At 41.4% G+C, this 17,839-nt stretch overlaps 2 protein-coding genes across 2 annotated transcripts; one reads left to right on the top strand and one right to left on the bottom strand.

Moving 5' to 3' along the window:
• The first annotated feature begins 2,293 nt into the window (after positions 1 to 2,293).
• Positions 2,294 to 9,616, top strand: LOC133901636 (aldehyde dehydrogenase family 7 member A1). Its single transcript, XM_062343054.1, has 14 exons — positions 2,294 to 2,524; positions 2,638 to 2,724; positions 3,296 to 3,427; positions 3,799 to 3,871; positions 4,589 to 4,611; positions 4,700 to 4,763; positions 5,144 to 5,189; positions 5,711 to 5,891; positions 6,179 to 6,355; positions 6,433 to 6,597; positions 6,785 to 6,925; positions 7,024 to 7,121; positions 7,950 to 8,099; positions 9,299 to 9,616. The coding sequence occupies exons 1-14, from the start codon at positions 2,387 to 2,389 to the stop codon at positions 9,351 to 9,353; spliced, it is 1,530 nt and encodes a 509-aa protein (XP_062199038.1). The 5' UTR covers positions 2,294 to 2,386; the 3' UTR covers positions 9,354 to 9,616.
• Positions 9,617 to 9,743: 127 nt separating this feature from the next.
• Positions 9,744 to 13,995, bottom strand: LOC133901634 (uncharacterized). Its single transcript, XM_062343053.1, has 10 exons — positions 13,456 to 13,995; positions 13,274 to 13,366; positions 13,061 to 13,162; positions 12,709 to 12,971; positions 12,329 to 12,460; positions 12,112 to 12,228; positions 11,448 to 11,594; positions 10,631 to 10,848; positions 10,407 to 10,560; positions 9,744 to 10,177 (listed from the first exon to the last, which is right to left on the bottom strand). Exons 1-10 carry the CDS (start codon positions 13,661 to 13,663, stop codon positions 9,959 to 9,961), a joined length of 1,653 nt encoding a protein of 550 aa, XP_062199037.1. The 5' UTR covers positions 13,664 to 13,995; the 3' UTR covers positions 9,744 to 9,958.
• Between the last annotated feature and the right edge of the window lie 3,844 nt (positions 13,996 to 17,839).

Here is a 17,839-nt window from a genome sequence, read left to right on the forward strand (position 1 = left end):
TGTGTGTATTTAGTGATGATTATTAATAGCTTAATATATTATTAATTGGACTCATTAATGATTATTACTAATTAGCATAGTTTATTGATAATAATAAATATAAAAATTATTATTCCTGTAAAATACATAAATGTAATATGTGGCTTTTAATCAACTTAACAGTTATCAATCTACTTGTATCATTTAATACAAAACTATTCCATCCAAAATTATCTCGTCCAGAACGATCACGTCCCATCCAACTTAGTTTGAGTAAACGCTAAGCTTTCGCTTTGAGAGAGAGTTCCGTATGGGACACGCGCGCTGGAGCCATCAGATGTTTTCTCTGTCCAAACTGTATTTCAGAAATAAAGTATATTTGGGCTAAAGGAAATGTACTATAGCGATGGAGAGATGCCCCATGACATCACCAAAGATCGTCGCAATCCGTAAACGTTCGACGGAGACGGAGGCCAAGATGACCACGGGTCCGCGAACTAGACGATGATAGCGGACAGCCAGAGTCCGGATAGGTATCCTCACATACCACGTCTGTGTGAGCTCTGTGACTTGTTGCACTGTCATTATCAACTGAGCATTCTGCTACGTCTGTCATCTATGACGGCGCCATGGCACGAAACGACGATGATGAATTGAGCTTGCATGGGTGGATGCTTCTCTTCGGGTACGTTTGCATTGCAATGACTCTTGTCTTGGTCACAATTATAAGTGCTGCGAGCATTTGCGTGTCATTACTTCTCATGATGTCCAAATGGGTGCAGAAGTTTGGTCATTGTTTTCTGCAACTACTCGTGCTCAGGATTTACAAATTCATTGGAAACCGCTCAAAATTCACAGTTTTTGACAAATTCGGTCTATACCGTATTTAAAATGCGATCACATTTTGGTCCAATTCAAATTCAAAATAAAAAATCGAAAATTCAACAAAATTTGTTCAATTTCTACCAAAATCGTACCGATTTTTATGAATTTTACAGAATTTGTTGGTCACCGTATTTCGGTGACCAAACGAATTCGTGAACCCTGCTCTTGCTACAACGATCAATCCATGGGGCCAAAATACTATAATATGCCAAAACTACAACACCAACCAATTATTTGCCACATGAAGACAAATTCATTTGACGAAGTAGCAAATTTCGGTAGAGATTCACCTCCAGTTGGAGTTAGAGAAAAAGAGCTTTTCAGGTTCAGATTTAGGAGGATTATATGGACTCCAAGCTTAGAATAAGCTTTGGGTGAGGCAGACTGATCAAGCAGATGAGGCATGCTATAGGCGAGGCGACGGGCACCACTGGCTACGGGAGGAGAAGGACTGCTAGAGGGCCAGGGCAGGGCGAGGGCATCACGACACGTCGAGGGCTGTGGGAGCAGATCCGATGGTGTCGTCTTCGCTAGAGATGTGTGGAGGCAGTGGCGACGGGCGAATGCGTGAGGAAGAACAATAATGAGAAAAGTAGAAAACAATGTGTCATCTATCAAACCATATCCAGTGGCCCGGAACTGTTTGACTGTAAAGAGCCTTAATTCTAGGCGTACGAAGTTTAGCAACTTCTTTTGTAAATTGTCTGAAGTGCGATAATCACTCAGTTCTGAGAAATCCCACTTATAAAATAAAGTAAAATGTAGCTTTCGAACTTTTTGATAGGTCCTTGAAAACCATCAGCAGATCATTGTCCGAGAAGTACTATATATCTCATGGAAGTTTCTAAATTGAAAAGTTCTTCTACTTACAATATAATATTTTATTAGACACGATAGAGACACATCAGCTAAAAGAGTTTAATGAAACCATGCGCACTTCGGTTGTTTTCTTCATGATAAGCAGCGTATGTGTTGGACTTCTTTTAAGATAGTCTTTTGAGCTAGTTTTTCTAGATTTCAATTCTAATGCCTTACTGTATAGCCACTTTTCAATTGAAAATTTTAAATCCAAAGTTTTTTTTTTTTTTACAAAGTCAAGCAAATACATTAGCTTTCGTATGTGCAGTGCCAGTGCCAAAACACATCGCAAATATGCAACATAAAAGCTGACGCTTAATATCCCTGAAGAACAAAAAAAATACTGACGCTTAATATAAAAAAAACGTTGAGAAAATAAAAAAACCATTTCTTTTTTTTTTTTCCTTTTCCACCAAACAGCCCACGCTTTCGGTTTCGTCTCGTCTCGTGCCACCCACCACTCCACCTGTCCACCACGGCACCACACTCGCTCCCCGCCTCGTCGTCTTTCCCCGGAGCAGTTCCCAGTCCCCACTCCACCTCCTTCCCACAATTTTCTCCCCACAAATACCCCCCCCCCTCGCCCCTAATCCCCTCGCCTCGTACGGAGATCGGAGACGGAGCCCAAGCAGAAGCCGCTTGCCTTGCGGAAGGAACCGACGCCATGGGGAGCTTCGCGAGAAAGGAGCACCAGTTCCTCGCCGAGCTGGGCCTCGCGCCGCGCAACCCGGGCTCCTTCACCTGCGGCGCCTGGGGCGGCTCCGGACCCGCCGTCACCTCCACCAACCCGACCAACAACCAGGTGCGTCCCGCCCCGTCGGATCCGCTCGGTTTCGGCAAGCTCGCGGTTGTGTTTTGGTGGATTTTGAGAGGGTTTTGTGCATCTGTGTTTCCAATACTCCAATTGTGTACTAGGTTATCGCTGAGGTTGTGGAGGCGTCCGTGCACGACTATGAGGAGGGCATGCGCGCCTGCTTCGATGCCGCGAAGACGTGGATGGCGGTGAGTTTCACTGACATTTTTCGGGGACTGGAATGCTCGTAGCAACTCGCTCGGATGATGAAATGCTGCTGTGATCTAGCTGTGGTTTGCTAGTTGCTACTGCCTGTGAAATTTAAGTGGGTGGAACAAAACGTGCACCACCGTGAATTGAAAATGTTGCCTTAATCCGAGCAGGCAAGTTTTGGTCCTTTATGGGTTTGAATTTTTAGGAAGTTTGAATTCCTATCGTGATATGTTGAGGAGGCGGCATGGGTTCTCTATTTGATTCAGGAACAGGAGAATCAGGTATAAAATTTGAATTTGCCAATTGATTAGCTGTTGCTGTTGAAACATTAAGACAATGGAGATGCCACTAGTATTTATGCTGCAATGTCAGAGATCATGCATGTTTGGGTTTATCAGATTTTGGATTATATGCTTGTTTATATCTATAAGGTTATCAATGCTGTAATTAAGTGGAATTTCTATATGTTGGGTAGCACTCTAAAAAAATTATTTTGTCCATCAAGTGATTCAATTCCAAGACCTTGCTCCTATCAATGTACTCATAATGACATACCCATATGTTCAGATTCCTGCTCCGAAGCGAGGAGAGATTGTTAGGCAAATCGGTGATGCATTGAGAGCCAAGCTCCATCACCTTGGCAGGCTCGTGTCACTTGAGATGGGGAAAATTCTTCCTGAAGGGATCGGGGAGGTTCAGGTAGGATCATAGTTGCTACTAGTGCATCCATTACAAGCTATACATTAATTTTTGCACTCAGGAGTCAGGATAAAGAACTAACATTGAGTTCAGAGCATAATGTAATACTCATCATGAAGACTACATTATCATCTATACTATACGGTGTTGGTATCATTGCTTTGCCTGCTAGAATTATTACTTAGCCAAAATCATTCCCATATGTGCAGAAGTCTTTATCTCAAGAGTAATCCACTTTGTATCACCAAACTATATGCCTAAGATTTTGTCTTTTAGTGAAGATAACTGAATGGTCAAATGGGTTTAAATTCAATCTGGTGTTGATTTCTTACCTTGTGCATGATGGCATTAGTGTGGCTATTTGTTTGTAGGAAATCATTGACATGTGTGATTATGCTGTGGGGCTAAGTCGCCAGCTAAATGGATCCATCATACCATCTGAACGTAAGACCTCTTTTCCTTTCATTATATCATTTCTGGACGGTCAGTTCGAAGCAACATCATCTGCAATGAAACTGCACTTTTGATCATATTAGCTGTAATTTATTGCGATAATCTATGATTCTTTTAGGAGACTAGGAGATCTTACTTCTCGGAAACGCTAAAATTTATATTTAAATAGTTCTAATGGTCTAGCTCTCTTGGTTTTTATTGTATCAAACTTGTTCCAATTGGCAGCCCAAAAAATGTTTCAATTGGAATTAGCCAAGTCATTGCATATTTTACTAGTCGACCTACTAATCTACAGAAGCTTCTTTCATGTTAAATTATTTCCTTAGTCACTGGTTGAGTGCTGTACAATAGACTAGTGATTCCAGTTTCTGTATTGTAAAATCTCAGTTCTCCTGAGTCCCTGAAATGTTGTGTCAATATTACTTACTGAAATTCCATTCTATACAATATTCATGTAGTAAAAGGGCATGATAAGTAAATAACTCCTTAAGAGTTAAGACAGCAAGGTTTTAGGGGGTTACCTTTCTGATTTAGTTGCAGAAGGCACAGTCCTGGTGGAGTTGTCATTTATAGAACAATCTATTACTACCTTTTCTTGATAAGTCCTAGGTATCACCTTTTCTTATTAAGTCCTGGATATCAAAGCATATGTGCATCTTGATAACAACATTGGAAGCTTGCTAATGCTCCATTTTGTATTCTTTACAGGCCCAAATCATATGATGATGGAGGTATGTCAAAGCTAGTAATTTTTGTACAGTTAGTTTCTCATGTGGATATCAGCATGTAACATGCAAAGGGCTATGCTTATTTGAATAGGTGTGGAATCCTCTTGGAGTTGTTGGTGTTATCACAGCATTCAATTTTCCTTGTGCTGTGCTTGGTAAAGTCTCTGACTATTCAGATATTTGATGCGCTACATTACTAGAATACCATTGCAATAAAACTTAACATGGTGCATCGCCATTTTCACACTCTTTATAGGTCATGTTTAGCTGAAAAACTTTAATAATTGACAGTTAATGGTGTAATCCAGCATGTAAATGACCCATCATATGCTTTTTAATCTAATGCAAGTGTTTGAGATACAATTTACCTATCTACTCCGCTGGTATACACTATGTATGATTGTAGTATGCTGCATGCTTTGTTTATTTCAAGTGCTAGCTTCGTGTCAACCTTTACCATATAGTCATATACTCAAATTAATGTAATCTTAACAGCAATAAATACCTCAGTTGTCTCTCTTGCGCCATGTTTTAGGTTGGAATGCTTGCATTGCTTTGGTCTGCGGAAACTGTGTTGTCTGGTAAGAATGGTTTACTTTTCTGATAAGTATTTTTTATGACATATTTAAGCTTAAGGTTCCAAATTTTGTTAGTGTGTAATGTTTCTCCAATCAGTGAAGGCTTCCAACAATTTTATGGCATGTTACCTTGTATTCATTGTTGTGAATTGTGACTTGTCATAGTCATCTGTGAGTTCAAGCAACATAGCTCTCAGGAAGAATTTCTTAGACAATGTGTGTCAGATGCAACTTGTGACACCCTCAAGGTTTGTAGTAATATTATTTTGTCGCAGGCGTGGCTGAAGGAAAATATGGCAATGTAGTTGAAAAACATGTAGCTGTAATGGACATAATGGGCAGTCAATCTGGGTTCTCCTTTTCTCCAAATAACACCCACCTTCTTACACAAGAACACTTCTAAATGCGAGTATTTTCTGTTCAACAGACTGCACCAGTCAACTCTATTTTCTTTTAGGGCAGCAAGATCAGTCAGTATTGCAGGAGCACATATTCTTTTTATAATTTTGTTGTGATTATTGCAGGAAGGGTGCTCCAACTACTCCACTGATCACTATTGCAATGACTAAAATAGTGGCTAGTGTATTGGAGAAGAACAAGTTGCCAGGTGCGATTTTCACAGCCTTTTGTGGGGGTACTGAAATCGGCCAAGCAATGGCTCTTGACACAAGGATACCTCTGGTTTCATTCACAGGAAGTACTAGGGTATGCAAGTTCTGTAAACTTCTACTCTTTTGCTCTGATATTGTGTTGATCTAATAGCAACCATGAGATTGAACTTTTTTGCCAGGTTATATTGCTTGTATGAACAGTAGTATAAGAATGCCTTGATTCAGATCCATGCTGTTACTCATCTCCATGCATTTCCTCTATTTTTATTTTCAGTGTGCCTTTTGGGGTTCTTTTTTTGTGGTTAATGGTTAACGTTGCTAATATGTCTATTAAGCTGTGCTGATCTTTTTATAATATGAAACGCTGATTTTTCAATGCAGGCTGGTCTAATGGTCCAGCAACAAGTCAATGCAAGATTTGGTAAATGCCTTCTTGAACTTAGCGGGAACAATGCCATAGTCGTCATGGATGACGCTGACATTCAGCTAGCTGTGCGTTCTGTGTTGTTTGCTGCTGTTGGTACAGCAGGGCAACGTTGCACTACATGCCGAAGGCTGGTATGGTGGATTTTTTTTATATTTAAAATCTTGTGATTGGTGTCTATCTGTCTAATTGCCTTCACCCCCTATTACAGATTCTCCATGAAAGTATATACCAAATTGTTCTTGACCAACTTGTTGAGGTGTATAAACAAGTCCAAATTGGGGATCCATTGGAGAAGGGCACCTTACTGGGACCTCTGCACACTCCTGCTTCGAAAGAAAACTTTTTGAAAGGCCTTCAGACCATCAGATCTCAGGTGAAACTTTACATAGTGTTATCAGTTTCTGTGTTACTATAATAAATTCTACCTCCACTGTAGTCCCACTCAATATAAAAAACTATTAGACTGAAATAACTTAGAATTTACCCACGATGAGCGAATTGGTTGATTATTTTATGCAAGCCATGAAGTTCTAATTTGACTACCTTCTAAATTTATTCAGGGTGGGAGAATCCTATTTGGAGGATCTGCCATTGAATCAGAAGGAAACTTTGTGCAACCAACAATTGTGGAAATTTCACCTACTGCACCAGTTGTGAGAGAAGAACTCTTTGGCCCTGTCCTTTATGTTATGAAATTTCAGGTGGAGTATAGTCCGATACTTTCTTGTGTTATTGACCTGTTCTATGAGATTACCGTCATGATTCATGAAATATTGCCCTGGTTGTCGTTTTCCTGCAGACCCTGAAGGAAGCAATTGAAATCAATAATTCTGTTCCTCAAGGGTTGAGCAGTTCTATATTTACAAAGAGACCAGAAATCATTTTTAAGTGGATCGGGTGAGTTTCTGGTCAACAACCCAGAGTGGTATTACATTCTAAACAAAAGAATATCCCTGTTTTTATAGAAATCAAACAAGAGTTGCATTGCTTGCCTCCTCATTTTAGCATCAAAATGTCAAATGTTGCTTTCATATTCATGTTCTTATGGAAATTAAATGAAATTTTGGGTTCAATATTTCCCTTCTTGTTTATCAGTATCCTTATACACATTAGTGCATCAATCCCCTTTTCTAAGACAATTTCTTGTTTATTGGTACGTCAATAGTTATATATTCAGTCTCATAACTAGAGATGCAAGTTTTGTATTTTTTTTGGGTCATCGGGTCGATCCAAAACTCAAAAAATTGAACTAAAGATTCACTCCCATCTAATTAAGGCCTTGTTTGTTTCAGCTAGAGATTGTGGATTGTGATTCACAATTTGCAAGCTGAAACAAGCATGCCCTCATCACAATCCAGCTTATAACAATCTAGCCCCTATATTGTACAATTCAGCTTCTTATAATCCAAAATCTACAAGCTGTTTTTCACAATTTTCAGCTGAAACAAACAGACCCTAAGTTAAGGAAAAAATTAATTAAGTAATGACCTAGAACTACCCATTGGTACACACTCGTAAGACAGTAAATCAAGTGGAATTCCCCTACATGGCAAAGTCACTAACCATACTCCTCCGTGTTAAAATAAATCGTATATAATATATAAATAAAAGCAATGAATCCACCTGCAAAGACAGTCACATCATCTTTTATGTCCCTCTTTCCAGATATGTGTTGATTGCCATGACCTCTAAGACAGTATTGCTCTTATTTTTCTTGCTGTGCAGGCCCCATGGTAGTGACTGTGGTATAGTGAATGTAAATATACCTACTAATGGTGCTGAAATCGGTGGAGCATTTGGTGGAGAAAAAGCAACAGGTGGTGGACGAGAAGCAGGAAGTGATTCCTGGAAACAGTACATGAGGAGGGCCACTTGGTAAGTATACACATTTTGGCTGTGAGTTTGAATTTAAAATGGTGCAACTGTTGATCTATATAAGGGAGATGGAGTATAATGACTAGAAGAACTGTGGATAATAAGGTTCTGCACAAATAGTTGCATAGCTTAACATTATACTGACTTGCATCATCATGTGGAGCTGCTATTCCCATTCTGGTATTGTGGCTTTATGCATTTCATTTAGACGACCCGACGTGGCAAAGCCTTGTGTTGAAATATTATTTGGCTATAAAATAGCTTGGATCAATTGATAAAATCCATTCTTTTTTTTTGTTGCATTACCCAAGTATTATTTGTGCCTTATTAACTTGGATCAATCACATATCAAGTTGTGTAACCAAGCCTTTAATGGATGTACAAGTGCTCATTGACATTGGTTGCCAGATTCCTAAGTAAGTAAATATTTAACGTAGAGAACAAATTGTTGGTAGTAACTTTTTCATTATTAAATTTTGAGTAATGCTTACTGTCAGAGGCCATGTTAATTGTTATATGGCCGGGGAGAGCAGAACCATTCACGGTAATTATAAAGTTTTGCTCCTTTTTTTTCTCTTGTAAGCCGGTAAAATCAAAGTAAGTATTCTGCGATATCCGGGCTCCTGGCAGTACCAGCAAAGATTTATCGGTTGATACGTTATGACGTTTTTGCGTAGTTTCTCATTAACCTCAGTGTAATACAGGCTAAAACCGATCAGTTACCACTTCTATTTGGTTGTTTAGATGTCATGGTTGTTTAGATGTCATAGGTTGCACTATACTGTTGTTACAATATCACATCTTTGGCCATTGGCCAGGCTAGTTACTTGTTGATAGGCTGGAGGCGCAGCACAGTTCTATAATAGTTTGGGGTCTAGCCTTGATCATTATTTTGGCCTTTGGCACTACACTTTGGCAACTGCAACACATCTTGCTGGAAAAGCCTAGGGAGACTGTTCTTAGTATGCAGTGAAGCAGTGAATACGCAAACGGAGAACTACACGAATACCCTTGTTTTGTTGCATTTGTGATGGTCTTCATAAAACGAAGAAAATCAAAATATTACCGCAAAAGTTACAATTTGTTTGTGACAAATATAATTATCAGGCCAAGAAATTTTGTTTATCGTGTACGTCCTCTTTATGTATTGGTTTAGCATTTTTTTTCATTTTACTAACGCTCGTTCCAAACAATTGCAGTACAATCAACTACGGAAGCGAGCTACCCCTAGCGCAAGGAATCAATTTTGGTTGATCCGTCAGGAAGATTACACATGCATCTCAGCGTCTTCTGCAGATGCTGATGTCTTATGGGGTAAATGGTGTTACCGTGTTAAGATCTCCGTGATAAATTGCAAGATGTGCTGTGTACGTTGCTCTTAGTATGTTTAGCCGTCGGAGTCCTGGTCCACTAATAAATTGGAAATTTTGCATCACTTCGAGAAGAGCAAAATTTCGGGTGTAACATTCAAAATAGATCGTTTAAAATAAAAAATTTCACCCTCGGGCTGATTAGTATGCTGCATCAGAATGCAATATAAATTTATAGCCTTAACAATTGAAGATGTAATTATAATTGATTCTGAAATCTGATCTCATCCGAATATCTGAGAAGATTTGCAGTAAATAGTGGGAGGTCTAGCGCTAAATCTGAAGAAAATATATGAACGTATCGTGTTTCTAAAAATAGATAAGTACATGACATCTCAAGCTTACATCTGAAAGATCCAACGAGCTGTGGATTTATTTTCTAAATTTTTTGTTTTGCAAACATGGAACATCCCTCTCTCAACCTGTAGTTTTCTAATCCTATGGGAAATGGACAAATACATCATCAAATGGTACTTGAGAAGGGTGCGTTCATGCCCTAATCACAAGCTCATATACGTTACTATTATTCTCCCTGTTAAGGCGCTTTAATGCCTCGAGACTTCTTCGGCTCCCTAAGAAGTCTATTCTTTTGAAAGCTACTGATCCTTTCTCTGCTGATTCGGCACTTGCATACAAAGATCGAAGTCGATCAGCATGCCGTGAATCCGTATGCAAGGCCACATCTATCTCGTTGCTTGACATGTTCTCCTGCAAAAAGAGACATCTTGTTACTGCCTTCGATGTTTAAGCTGATAAAAAATAAAACCCAATGAAAAATGAAAATGGCCACAAACCACATGCTAAATTGGAACTAATATGAAACCATTATGGACTTGATAACACTTTCCACTAATGATAAGGCAGTGATTGCATTTACATTGGGGGTTGGGTGGGATATTTGAGTCGAGAAAATAAGAAAGAATATTTATTTTAATACCTGGTAGAAGTTGTAGATGTGTTCCAGCACTTGTATACGTGTGAAGCCACCATTGCTGTAGAATGTCCGCGAGGAAGGTCCAAGCTCGCCAAAACGATCAATAGGGAAGAGTATGGTAAGAAAGTGATTCTTGAAGATCACATCGCTTTGCTCACTGAAAGCACAAAAGAAAATTGTTAGAATAGCAGTTCGATAGAGGTTCAATCAATTCAATAATTGATCACCTTTCTCTCAGTGGGCGGGAGAAATTATCAGTTGATTGATCTGGATCCGTCCCATCCCCATTTGCATCAAAATAAGTGGTGCTTTGCTGCTCCTTGGCATCGTCAGACCACGAAGATTCCGTATAAATAGATGCAGATGAGGTTGGCTCAGAGATTGTCCAGCAGATTGAATCTAGGAGTGTGGCAGGTGTGATTGGATGAATCGGCACTTCACATGACTGGCTTAAAACCACAATGTAGGCTTTATCAAAACATTTCGTTTTCAAGAAATGAAATTACGAATTCACAAAATAAATGTGCCGGCGTATGATTATAGCATCAGGTAATGTGCAGCATTCCATGATGGCGTATTGACTGTTTCCTAAAATCTTACTGGGTGATACATCAACTTGACCTTAACATCCATACTGACCATAAAAGAATTTGATAGCTGTGAATGATCAGGTGAGTTAATACCAGCGATCAGGTGAGTTAATACCAGCTGAGTAGCTGGTGAGAAGACCCCACATGCAGATTAATGCACAAGAAAAAAGATACACAAGGACAAATTAGGCAGGGAACGTTAGTCATTGCCGCATTATAACCATGATACAAATGACGAAACACAGATTTTAGTGCACAGCAACAACCTCTAAATTTTGCCATATTTCTGGATAAGTTTTGGGACAATGCACATGCGAACATGTAAGTGCTCTACAATTGGAATGAAGACCAAAAATCCAAATAATCAGTTTTGTTTGGATGAACAAAACTGCAAAAGTCGAAATAAAACAAAAAACATAACAATGAATCTACGCCTTCTTAAAATAACCTTTACCTGCATACGATGAGCACGGCGGTCTCGAACTTCTTTCTTTGCCACTTCAACAAACTTTTGCCTCTCTTGATGGACCTCATCAATCTCCCCTTGAGTTGATGGAAGTCCACTGGAGTTTATAGAAGGAACACTCCCAAGTTTTCTATTCTAAAAGAACAGAAGATCTGATGTCACCGCATTTGTAATCAGGCAATAGCAACTTGACAAGTCAGTGCAGCTATGCACATATTGCAACCAGCAAACAGATCCAACTACAAAGGATTATGATAATGTAGGATATCAAGAAACCATGCAAAATTTGTTGGAAGACATTTTGAAGTTGTTTATCATGCAAAAATAAGAAAAACATCGTCAGATCCATTAATGCCCATCTACATGGACCACAACACCACATTATCTTGTCTTTTCTTCAGTAAACACATTGCAGGAGGGTAGCTGCTCGTTATAAAATACACTCTGTACTCCATCTTATCCTTTATGAGCATACGTAAGGTAGGGTTCGCAGATATCAATTCGGTATTTCTAGCGTCTATTAAAAAAAGGAAGAGGGAAAATATCTCAACAAAATAAGATCAAATCAAATTCCTTCTTGTTGGTCACAACTTTTTCTAGCTGACCAAACCATAGAAAACATCTTTTTTTATAATTGGCTAAGTGAACATACCTCTTCAGATGTTCGGACATTTTCAAGAACCATGGCAACCTGCCTAGCTAGGTCTGAAGACAAATGGACAAGACGCTGCAAGTTCTTTTCTTTCACTGTTTTCAAGATCCAAAGTGGCTGATAAATTGGAAGGAGAAAGTGTTAACACAAAGCAATCGCCCCAAGTAAATTAGCACCTAAGCAACAAATGAAAGAATAACATTACAGTGTTGCTTACAGTTACAATGTTATCTGAGTGGCCAACATATCTCTTAATAGTAGCATCCTCACACACAACATATGTGGCATGACAACCAATAAACCAGTGCTCCAGCAACTTTGCACCTTCTCTCATAGCAGCATCAGAAATCTGCAGGCAAGGGGGGCTCAGCGATCCTTGTAGGCTAAAGGAATTAATTGAAATTGCAACATTTGAGGTTATTTGCGTATTATGTTAGCAGTTAGCACGAAGTTATAATGATTTTCCAATCCAAATGGTGTTGTAAATGCAACATTACATCAAGACAAACAACATAAAGTTCTATTTTCCTGTCTAGTGGATTCCGGTAATATGTCAACCTCATCAAGAAATCGAGCAACAACTGAGATGGACCATACCTTCTTTCTCATCTCACCAGATATCCCAGGGTCAATGTAGATAGTGTAATTTTTAAAAACAAACTCATCATGGCCACATTCTTTCCTAGGAGTCTGAAGCGGATGCTTCCGGGTCGTGTTTGAGCATGCCTTGTCTTGAAATACCATTGGTGGGAGGCAAGACTTCTCGTCGACAGGAACTCCAACAAGCCGGTTGAACTCCCCGAGCGGCAGACCATTCTCCCCAATGTTCTTGATACTATACAAGGATTCATCCAACCTCACTGCAGTCAAAACACCACAGAATGAAATGAGGCACCAGTAATTTTAGCCAAATTCAAGATGAAGAACTAATCATGGAGCTTGCGCTTACTGTTTCTCCGCACACAATCGACAAACCAACCCAACGTAACGATGAACAGCCCATTCCTCGGACCATGCTTCAGTGCGTGCTCAAACTTGCGCCCGGCAAAGCTGTGGTGAGTGTTAAGGAACCACGACATCCTGAATTGGGGAAACAAATACTGCTACGACAGTGGACAAAGAAAAGCTACAGCACGCGACGATCCATGGCGTGCGAAGGATATCTGCACCACGAGGTGCGTGCACTTGGGGTGCAGGCTCCCGCTGTACTCGCCCCCCAGCCGCTCCGTCGCCTCCTTCACCTGAGCCCTGGCCTCTGCAACCAACCGAGAACACCAAAAACCATCAAACGGACAACCTTCTCGACCTTTATCGGCAATATCACGAAGCAGTTGAAGCGCCCACCTTTGGACAGCCCGGTGACGCAGATGACCAGGCCGGAGAAGGGCCCGTCGGCTCGCGGTCCCGCGCCCGCACCCGCACCGGTGGCGGCGGCGCAGCGCGAGGCGGAGGAGGACGCGACGGAGGCGGCAGAGGAGGGCTGATGCATCCCAGGGAAAACCAGGCTCGCGCACCCCCTGCTGGCGACCACCTCCACCCCGCTACGCGACATCGCTGGCGCCGCGGCGGAGGCAGAAGGCGCCACGCATGTGGGTGAAAACTTAGAAGGCGGACGGGGTTCCTTGAGGTGGGGAGAAAGGGGGAGGAGGGAGGGGAGAGGGCCTCGAGGCGGGCTCGGTCGGATCCGGTGGCGCTTTCGCTAAGGGTGGGGGGGGGGGGGCTTGGGAGCCGGTGGATGACGGGGGAGGCGATCAGGCCACGGCGAGGTGACCGTTGGGAGGGTCTGATTCGCTTGGATTTTTCTTTTCTTTTTCTAATGGTGTTTCGGTGGCTGCAGCTGCTGCAGCAGCAAAGGCGACTGATGGAAGAACAGCGGTGAGGACGAATGTTTATCGAGCAGCTGCACGCATTGTGCTGTGATGTGATGGAGATAGTAGGCAGTAGAGTAATTGTTTACTGGAGCAAGTAGTGTGTTTTATTAGAGTGGATGACCTTATTTTTTTAAGTACAACTATATGCACACAACCGCTTCACACAAACATAATATTTCACTTCACATTTACACCATACATACACACGCGCATCCATATATATATTATTAAAGAAATTATAAGGTACGAGATCTTCAATACATAGAAACATATAGTACCACTAAACGTTTATACGTACGTGTACTCTAGTCTGATCTAAGCTAATCAAATATTATTGATGAAATACTTTATTCGACACTAAGTGTAGATCGGTTGTTCATGTTATTGGATAAATGCAAGCAGGCAAATGGTGCGTATTGTTGATGTTGATTTTTGAAGCAGGAGTGTCTTTTCTCCAAAGATTTGCATTTGATGTCAATACTCTCTAAAAGATTTGATGTAAATTAGTAATGAGTGTAAACGTATGAACAGTAAATGCCATCTATCGGATTCTTTTTTATGTTATGGTTAATCTCACTATCTCATAAGTTGAGAGTTATTTCACGATATTTTATGATCGAATAAGAGTTTTTGCAAATCAACTAATTAAATGGTAGGATTAATTGTAGCCTTTAGATAGAAATCAGATGGATGATATTAGCTGTTTGTATATTTATATCCATTTGTTTGGTTGAAAAAAAAATTCCCCCGATAAGTAAGCTGATTTTCAAGATTTTACAAACGGTACATCTGAATAAGCGATAAATGCATTAGGTCCAGGGAAGAAAGTTAAACAATTGGTCACTGCCGCATATAACTGTTTCACTCAGTACGCCATGGATCTTTACAGCCCATGGATTCACGCATCGTTGTGCAACAACCACAGTAGTCTACAGGACCTCAACAGAGATACCCTCCAACCATCCACTTTTTGTGCGCTCTTGGTGCATATACACACACAGTGAAGCCGCAGCTAGGATCACATGCCTTGTTGCGTTCATCATGACCATCCAAGAATGCTCGCCTCTCCATCCACAGTGCGGAAGGTCCCATTCTCCTGGCCTTCCGAGAAAGCCTGCGGTTGACTACAAAGTGACACCAAACAAAACCATTCGTCAGGGCACCTGAGGGCCCTTTAACAGCATCCTTAAGAAAGTCTCCATCCCACTCTCTATTTCACTCTTAAAATTTCTATCTTCCGCTGCTTAAAAAAATCCCTTCACTATCGATTCATAAAAAAGTTTTATTATCGGTTTTAGAGTCGGTAGTGGGTAACGGGAACCGACAGTGAAAGAGTTATCACTGTCGGTTGAAGATTACTGTCAGCAATGATAGTCGGACGTCAAATCGATATTTTTGGGGCCGAAAAAATTAAAAAAATTCACTCGAGGAACCCTCATACCCGTGCCGTCGCAAGTCATAAGTCACAATTCACATGATTTTTCACTCGAAATACGCACGTGTGCGATTCGTGGCACTCGAACATAGAACCTCTCAGCTCGCATAATATGTCCTTACCATCCCATTATAGAAGTACTAGTGATACAATTAGCATATGCAATCATTTTGATATCTTCTATCTGAAACTTCAAATGATTATTTGGATATATAAATGACATCAAATAAAAAAAAAATCAACTACAAAGTTGTAGATCTCGTCGAGGGCTACAGTTTTGATATAAAGTTTGTTCCCATCCGATTTCGTATGAGAAAATTATGATTTTTTTTAAAATAAACTATCATCCACTATCATTGCCGACTCTAGCTACCAAACGACAGTGATGCTTGACGATTATCACTGTCGACTCTAGCCACCAGCCGGTAGTGATAGTTAAAGTTTCACTAGCGGCTTTAGCCACGAGCCGACAATGATAGTATCACTGCTGGTTCGTGGCTAGAGCCGGCAATGATAATCAAGTTTCACTACGGTTCTTTTCGAATGGATTTTTAGTGTCGGTCCTTGATACAAACCGACAGTGATACTCCATCACTGTCGGCTCGTAAGGAACCGGCAATGATGAACCGGCATATAAGCCTATTTCTGTAGTAGTGTTCAATAGACATGCCATCATAATCACTATTTTAGAGCAGCATCCATCTTTAGCCCCTCACACATTAAATTTGGTGTGTCTCTCTCCTCACGTCATCCCCCAATTGCCTTCTCCCCCGTACACTCGCGCCACCATCCGGAGCCCTCGCCCTCGCGGCTGGATTAGGACGGAGCCACGTTGCCCCTCCCAGTTTTGCCATTTTCTAGGCACCACCACCTTGCCGAGGGGTAGTCCGTGCTCGGTGGGCGCGAAGTGGATTGCGTAGAGGTGAATGGGAGGACCATGGCCTAGCTGCCTGGTCAAAATCATTTGAACAGACCAGGCCTCGTTGGCGCACGCTGGATCCATGGCAGCACGACCCTGATGTTAAAGAACGCCCATGACTCCAGACTGGCCAAGGGCACCCACGGAACTAGTGCGACATGGAAACTTATCTGGGTAGATGCAGGCCAGCGAGGTCGGTTGGAGCATGGTTGACGCGTGAGCATGAAGGTGGCAGCGGCTCATTTCACTACGGTGTACTACGCTGGTGATGGGGAGGAAGGGAGCAATGACACACATAAGCATCCGGGGGACCTAGGGAGGCTCACCGTGCTGCCCGTTGGGATAGAGGAGCTGTGGAGTGGCAGTTCGATGACGAGTGGTGGAGATGCACACCTGAGTTGGAGAAGATGTCGACAAGAGCTCAAATTGACCGACGATTCAATGAGGTTCGCGTGGTTGAGCTCAGGGAAGCCTTGCTTGACTTCCTTCCTGGGTCCTAGAGCTCAGGCTTAATAGATATGGTTATGTCATGGAGGATTTTCTAAGTGGCATGTTAGATTTCCTTGGGGGTGGTGCTGCACAGTAGAGAGCGAGCTCGGGCGGGAGTGGGTGAGAGAGGGAAATGAGGAAAGGAAGAGAGAGCTGCAGCCGGGAGAGAAAATATATAGTTACAAATATATGATTAGTTATAAGATATTATTAAAAATAAGAGAGTTGAATATAGAGGATAGAATATGAAAAGTCTGTTAGAGTATGAAAAGATATAAAGAAGAAATCGTTTTAGATAACCCTCCATATATAAAAGTATAAAATGTGAAATATGGAGTGTCTTCTAAGATGCTCTAAACCTCCTTTTTCAATTTTTGAGCATGAAAGATGATGAAGATGAGGAGAACTAAAAAGAAAAGAGAAATCTTACTTAGTGACTTTGAATCCGTCACTACCGTTAATCAAGAGCCGTGCGTGGTGCACCTTTGCCTTGCCATCGGTGGTGCACCTTTCCCGGTCTGGTCCACGAGATTGAATGCAAGGCCTATTCGTTGATGGGGTTCTCTGCCATAGATGGACTGTGAAAGGTGCAGGCGGCCAGACGCGCGTGAATTATTGGTGGTTGCTGTTGTTCTCTCGCACATAAATGACTTCGTTCCTGCTCAGTTCATACAGAGTCTATAATTCATCGTTGGTCTTGAGCTTTTTCATACTCGATCGGACGAGACACACAATACAAAATTAGCTATGCTCATGCGGTTCGAATTGGTGGTAGTGAACACAGTCCGAAATGACGTTGGGTATCCATGTGTTCTCCTGGCGTTACATGTTCAGGTCTTCGAGACATAATCCTCAGCACGAGCAAAGGGAAATTTTGTTGCGAGCGAGGCCTTCAGTTCTTTCGATGAGCAAAAGGCAGGAGCAGGCTGCAGGCATGACCATGCGGAGTGAGCTCCTTTTGTCCGCCTTCGGTAGCAAGCTGCAATGTTGCACTGTGCCGCTTGAGTCGTCGCA

The sequence above is a fragment of the Phragmites australis genome, chromosome 20 (genome assembly GCF_958298935.1).
Source record: "Phragmites australis chromosome 20, lpPhrAust1.1, whole genome shotgun sequence".
Classification (NCBI taxonomy): domain Eukaryota; kingdom Viridiplantae; phylum Streptophyta; class Magnoliopsida; order Poales; family Poaceae; genus Phragmites; species Phragmites australis.

Excerpts from the sequence above, each read along its gene's own strand:
- LOC133901636 (XM_062343054.1), top strand. The coding sequence starts at position 2,387 with ATGGGGAGCTTCGCGAGAAAGGAGCACCAGTTCCTCGCCGAGCTGGGC. Across the intron at positions 2,525-2,637 it reads CCAACCCGACCAACAACCAG|GTTATCGCTGAGGTTGTGGA; the intron begins GTGCGTCCCGCC and ends ATTGTGTACTAG. Across the intron at positions 4,764-5,143 it reads TTTTCCTTGTGCTGTGCTTG|GTTGGAATGCTTGCATTGCT; the intron begins GTAAAGTCTCTG and ends GCCATGTTTTAG.
- LOC133901634 (XM_062343053.1), bottom strand. The coding sequence starts at position 13,663 with ATGTCGCGTAGCGGGGTGGAGGTGGTCGCCAGCAGGGGGTGCGCGAGC. Across the intron at positions 13,367-13,455 it reads CGTCACCGGGCTGTCCAAAG|AGGCCAGGGCTCAGGTGAAG; the intron begins GTGGGCGCTTCA and ends GGTTGGTTGCAG. Across the intron at positions 12,461-12,708 it reads CTGGTGAGATGAGAAAGAAG|ATTTCTGATGCTGCTATGAG; the intron begins GTATGGTCCATC and ends CCTTGCCTGCAG.